The following is a 6,552-nucleotide window of genomic DNA, read 5'->3' on the forward strand; positions in this document are numbered from 1 at the left end:
TCATTTTTTTATAAGTTCACCATCCAATGCTTGTTAAATAGCTAGTGTAAGTGACAAGGTGTGTTTTATAGCTCGCTGGCACACTTGGACAAACAAACTTTTATAGATGTGTCGCCGGTAAGAGCAATTATATGATTAGTTTCATAGGTTGGCTTACTGCTCAAAGGGCCGTGTAACACTCGTCCTTTGTTTAGAGTAGCAGATCAAGTAAAGTGAATGAAAGTTTTTTTTTTACATATTTACCGCCTAAATTCCTACATTAAAAAAAAACATGGGTTACCATAGCATTTTAAATAACTATTGTAAAAATATATACCTTATCGGATCAGGAAACTTTTGGTCCGACGAACGAGAAACAGGAGATGACAAAAGCATCTTATATAGGCTCTACAGAACTATTCTTTTTTCTACTTACGCGTTTGTGACGATTTTAGAAATTATGGCCGCTCTATTTGGCGAGTTTCCTGAAGATGAAGCTAGTGATTCGGTGACATTTGCTGTCAGTCATACTATAGTGATGATAAAGATTTTTTCTGTGGTCTTGAACAAAGAGTTGGTTAGATCAATGAACCAGGACATGATTAAAGCTTGTGAGAAATATGAAGAGGAAGCAGTAGTTTTGGAGACGTACAGATCTGTAAAAATAAATGCTATATCTTATTTTGCGACTGTTTACGGATCTGCAGCTTGCTTTTGTTTTGAAGGATACAGGAAAATGAAGGCAGGTTAGTAATAAGTTGATCAAAAATATTCAAAACCTGATCATATCACTTTTTATTTGCACTATTTGCACTGAGTTCCCCAGAAAGATGAAGAACTTTTTTTACATACTGATACTGAGATAAATGAAAATAAAAAATATAAGTAGCTGATATTTCTAAATATTTTGCTTTACAATGTGTTCCTAATTTCATTCTCAGTTGTCCGCTTTAAAGAGCGCAGTCAATTAATGACAATGTGATATTCTTTAAATATTGAAGGAAGAATAAAGAAAAAATTAATAAATTACAATTTTAATTGGTTCGTGCGTTTGACAGCTACAATATCACAGATATGAACATTAATTTCTGTCGTTACGTAGCTGTGTTGCGTAGGTACTTTTTGGATTAAAGGTTGGAAACCAAAGCAATTAAAATCATCTTAATTGATGTTTACATTTTATTTTGCAGGCTCGCATTTTGTGACAGTGGTCACGTTTTACCCGGGTTTTGAAGATGACTCAACATCAGCGACAATGTTCAGAGTTTTCACTACTGTTGTCTTATTCCTGATGTTAATGACTATGTTTCTTACGGTGGACTCTTTTACTATGGCGTACCTCATCATGTTGAAATATAAGTTTATAACTTTACGACACTATTTTGAGAGGTTACGGCTAGAATTTGATGAAATTAATAAGTCTGGTAATACGAGGTTGGCGGCGGAGAAGTTAGCAAATGGACTCGTAGAGGGCATTGTAATGCATCAAGAACTCCTGAAGTTAGTACAGTTAAAACTTTGAAATGCTAGCTAGGTGTTGGAATAGCAGATTGTTATTTAGTTCGGGAACCTCTCGTGGTTCTCGTCAAAGTAAAATAGGACTAATTTGTCTCTTCTTCTTACTTAAATAAATACATAACTTACGCCTCTTCCCCAGGGTGGAAGGCAGAGCATACATATTTTCACTTGCTACGATCCCTGCATACTTCTTTCGGTTCAAATTTTTAACTTACTTCATGTAAGCTCGACAATTCAATATTTCGGTAAGAGATAACCAGCCGACGGTAAAAATCTTCGCAAATTTTTTACCCAGCATGTGAAGTATATTTTTTTCTCTTTCAAACATACCTCGTGCTCATAAATAGCTTCTTAAAATAAATACATTATATTCAGGTTTTTGTATTTGATACTGAAAAAAAAAACTTAAACGGAAACTGGCTACCAAATGTAGCTATACATCCGAATCTAAGATTATTTCATAATCAATACCGGTTTGTACGTCGTATACGATGCAAACTACCAAACCAAATTTAGTTCTTTTTTTTATAAATTCAAATAAGGTTTTCATCATTTTAGTTATAAAATATATACTCGTATTTTTATATTATTTTATTTTATTGATTTATTCATATACGAGTATTCAAAATCTATAGGTAATGAGAATAAAAGCTACAACAGTCGAATTTAATATTCAATCATTATGCCACATTATGAGGAATCTTAATATATTTCTTTTAGGTTGGGTAAAAACATCGATAAAGCATTCGGCACGGTGATAGCAATGCAGCTATGCCAAAGTTCTGGATCAGCAGTTTCTCTGCTGCTACAAATTGCTGTGAGTTTCTTTTCTTGTTCAAATTGTTTTAATCAATGCGCAATGGGTGAATAATTCATGAATCCGTTTGTTTCAGCTTTCAGACCAGCTGACTTTCATCGCGAGTATGAAAATTATTTTCTTTGTTCTCGCATTGTTTTTCTTATTGGGCCTTTTTCTTTGCAACGCTGGCGAAATAACATATCAGGTTATTTTCTCAATTATTAATAAAAAAATAAAATATTTTTAAATGTTGTTGATAAAGTGATTTGAGCAACAACGTAGCGAACTGATTTTTTATTGGTAAAGATAAACAAGAGGAATAAAATGTTTTTAAACTCCCTAAAACTTAAAAATTACAACTAAGTATTTCACTTGAAACCAACAATTTGTTAAAATTACGTTAATTCAAATCAAATAAGTAATATTTCTTGTAAATCCAAACTACACCATACTTTTTAAAGCATATTACGTAACCGCAAAATGGTTTAAGAGCTCGGACGTGGATGGTTAGTCCAACTAGGTTTTGTTCCCAAATCTACAACTTTCCTTTTAACTGAAGTGTCGAAAATGCGAGTTGAAAATCGTAGAGCGTAGATTGTATCGTGGCTTGAAGTTTAAAATACATTTTAAAGAAAAGATAGTCCAGTGTTTTCTCGAGAGATTTATATACACGATACATGCATTCAGTGTTTGTAGGTATTGTTTCAACGGCACTTGAAATACTTTTGTTTTATCTCGGTTCCGATTTTCGACCTATTTCTTTTAAATATTGTTTATTGTAAGATTCATTTTAACCTGTTTCCTGTTTCCTGAGAGGCAGAGAGGGAGAGAAAAAAACCATAAATATCTAATGTTTCTGTATAAGTACATACAAATACATTAATCATGGCAGTGAATCCCTTACGGGTATGACAGCCAAATGTTGATAAAAACTCTGAGGCCACGTTTAAAAAGTGACATTTTTTTAAGCACATAGCAGCCTAAGTTTAGAGGCTAGATCTTGATCTTTAACAATCTGTTCGGGAAGAAACTTGGACTTTAACGTTGAAACGTTGGACTGGTGGCACAAATACTATATTTTTGTGTGTCTTTGATTAGAATAAATGTAAGAATTTATTTACAGGCATCTTTACTATCGGATGCTATATTTTACTGCGGTTGGCACGCCTGTCCGCCGTTACCCCCACCACACCGTAATCACCAGCGGTTGGTGCGCCATGCGTGTGCGCAGGCATTACGACCTCCCGTCATGAAGGCCTTTAAGATGATCGACTTAACATATGGTACTTTTTTAACGGTCAGTATACTCGATAATTGATTCATATCTATTTTCTGCCGATTATTTTTTTAGCAGGATATAAAAAAAACTGATCCTACAGTTTCAGACTAAAGTACAAAAGCTCTTGTACTTATAAAGCATCGGCACTCTAAGGTCTAAAATATTGTAAACTGTTTTGTACATGTTAATGTAAATATTTAACTAATTCTGGCAGAATAAAATAAATATTAATGTATAAGAAAAGTGTTCTCGAAAATCTTTATTTTTGTTACAGGTTCTGAGAGCAACTTATTCAGTTTTCGCATTATTTTATGCACAAAATAAATAGTTAAAATAATATTTTCATTGAAATATTATATTCAAAAATAGAATTGTGACCTGCAGCATTAAGTGACTTTGGACCCTAACAATAAGATTAAACCTAGAATAGTTTAGTTTAATATGCACGTTGTCTAGGTTTTTAATTGCATTACAATTTACTTTGTCAGCTAAAACTCTTGTTAGTTTCTTGTAAAAGATACTTATAGGGCTTTGAATTGTATTATCATATACAAGTATCTACATTGTACTAGGTAGCCCCGTTTCACTGAAAACGAACTACTTTATTTCGTTATTCCATACAAATCTAGGAATGTATTTTAAATATCGTATTATTTTATTATTGACTTGTTTAACTACAACTTTTGCAAGGCTAGATATATGATTAGCTTCCATGCTGACTGTGTATCGAAGAAAAACATGGTGTGGGTAAATGCTTGTCTCCCTGTGCAGATTGTCAAAATTGTTAAAGGAAATAATAACTAATCTGGCATTCTTCTAGCAATCTGTCACTATTCAGAATCTCATTTCCATCTCTCTCATCTCATTTTATGTCATCAAGATGAACGTGGCCTCAGTTTTGTGTATTATGCTATGTCCAGTAAGAGAAAAAACGTGATGTCCATGTGTATGTAAGTTAATGATACTGAAAATAATTTCATTTGAGAAACATAAAAAGGGACCGAAATACGGTATCTACATTTCGTGTGCGGTTGGTAAGTCACGAAGTAGTCTAACAAAAACAAGATCGCAAGTTACGATAATCGAGTTATCGTTAAGATTTCAGTATCATACGAATGCTAATATTAAACGTTACGATGCATTGCGTGTAGATAAGATTATGAGTGCCTACATGAACCGCCTTATGTCGGTTAAGTGTACCTACATCATAATCATCATTCGCCTTCCCCTAACCCATTATCCGCATGAGGTAACAGTAGGTCTTACTACTACCATATACTTACTTACTTTCAGTCATTTTCACATTCACTATGTTGAAGATAAATGGGAGTTTGTATTTTATTCATATATTTTAGTTAACAAATCTTATTGTAATAAATACACCTCTCGTGATACCAGTTATACCCTCAGCCGTTATGTTTAGGGTCGGGACACAAGGTTCGTTTTCCTTTATTTCTCTTTCTACCTTAGTAGATCGCAGTTTCTTCAATTTTAAAGCCATACCTCTAAAATTCTAAAGTAATATGTCTTATAAAAATAAAAACAGTTGGACTCGTTGTGATGAAGGGGTTATTGCAAGGACTCATGGCAACAGTCCTGACCTACATACGCATTAAAATTTGGACCATGCAAATGGAATCCAAAGTTTTGCTTCGTTGATATATTAGGTGGCCCGTGTCGCATATTCACTATTCGGTCCTCGGCATTACTCACACTTCCCGGGCCCAAATAAATTTTCGGCGGCGGCGGAAATATAAGAAAATGCGGAAAGGACCGAAGAAATAACTTAGCGCGTCGCGGAGCGACTTATACGGGTCACATTCTTTAATCGTCTATACTCAGAATATTTACTCACCTATTTCCAAAAGGGAACCTCGGTGATAAAGGTCGCAACCTCATTATTTTTTACGACAGCTCCCTTAAATACTGGTATTTAATGTGTTACTTGTATTTTTTTAAAATTAAATAACTAAAGCTGAGTTTCAAGTAAGCTGCAGTGTATTATAGAATAATTATTTCATACGCTTTTTACTTTAGATTTTACAATAACCAGTACGACTTTTCAAATCGGAACTTTTAAATTAAACAGAGTATGACCTAAATGGAATTCGATCAGCAATCTGGCGAGTAATCTAATTGGGTCAAGCGGGTAAAAAGTGGGCTGACAACAAATCACTGAGAATTAGAGAGGCCGGTTTCTGAGAAAGTCTACAGGCAAAATCACCCAATACCCTCGTATAGAATAACACTGAGTGGATTAATTTTCATTTGTAAATTTAAGTTAGTACCTACCTGTCTATGTAGAGATATTATCGTCTCGGTGGTCGAGTCAATAGTAGGTTTGGTAGAGATTTAAAATACTATCCTACTAATATGATTCATGCGAAAGTTTGTAGGGATGTGTGAGTTTGTTACTTCACGCAAAAAACTACAGAACGGATTTTCATTAAACTTTGTAGTAAAATAGCTTAGATATAGAAATGACATAAAAGCTATCGTTGCAATAAATAAGTATATGAAACTTTTGAATTTTTATGGCGAGAGATGAATAGGCACTATTTCAGTATGTGTGCTCTTAGGCCTCATATTGCTTACCACCAGGCAGATTGAGATCATACGCACTTAAATCTATTTAAAAAATAAGATAAAAAAGTTCCATATATGCTCTAGCGGGAATTAGGAACTATTAACATTTTCATTTTGCATGACTATATTCATAGACATGGAAAACAGAGGTACCAACCTAGTTGTTTTGTATGCGGCTCACGTGCATGTGGGTTAAATTCGTAGATCGAGAATCTTTTTTCTTTTGCCACGAATAAAAAAAAACTTTTGCCGCCATAAAAGTATATGAGTTCGTCCCAATACTGCGCCGATGACTTCCAATCTCTCCATACCGTGTCCCGACCCAACCCTGGAGATTACTTTTTCTCCTTCATCCAGTAAATTGAATTAAAATGAGAAGCAAACCGGCAAA

The 6,552-nt window shown here is 34.1% G+C and overlaps 1 protein-coding gene across 1 annotated transcript; it reads left to right on the plus strand.

The window, feature by feature from the left end:
* The first annotated feature begins 265 nt into the window (after positions 1-265).
* On the plus strand, positions 266-3,920 carry LOC106129648 (uncharacterized). The gene is made up of 6 exons (XM_013328253.2): positions 266-725; positions 1,170-1,479; positions 2,218-2,314; positions 2,391-2,501; positions 3,420-3,593; positions 3,850-3,920. The coding sequence occupies exons 1-6, from the start codon at positions 272-274 to the stop codon at positions 3,901-3,903; spliced, it is 1,200 nt and encodes a 399-aa protein (XP_013183707.1). The 5' UTR covers positions 266-271; the 3' UTR covers positions 3,904-3,920.
* Positions 3,921-6,552: the final 2,632 nt, after the last annotated feature.

The sequence above is a fragment of the Amyelois transitella genome, chromosome 16 (genome assembly GCF_032362555.1).
Source record: "Amyelois transitella isolate CPQ chromosome 16, ilAmyTran1.1, whole genome shotgun sequence".
NCBI classification, from domain to species: Eukaryota; Metazoa; Arthropoda; class Insecta; order Lepidoptera; family Pyralidae; genus Amyelois; species Amyelois transitella.

Excerpts from the sequence above, each read along its gene's own strand:
- LOC106129648 (XM_013328253.2), top strand. The coding sequence starts at position 272 with ATGGGTTACCATAGCATTTTAAATAACTATTGTAAAAATATATACCTT. Across the intron at positions 2,502-3,419 it reads CTGGCGAAATAACATATCAG|GCATCTTTACTATCGGATGC; the intron begins GTTATTTTCTCA and ends ATTTATTTACAG. Across the intron at positions 3,594-3,849 it reads CATATGGTACTTTTTTAACG|GTTCTGAGAGCAACTTATTC; the intron begins GTCAGTATACTC and ends TTTTTGTTACAG.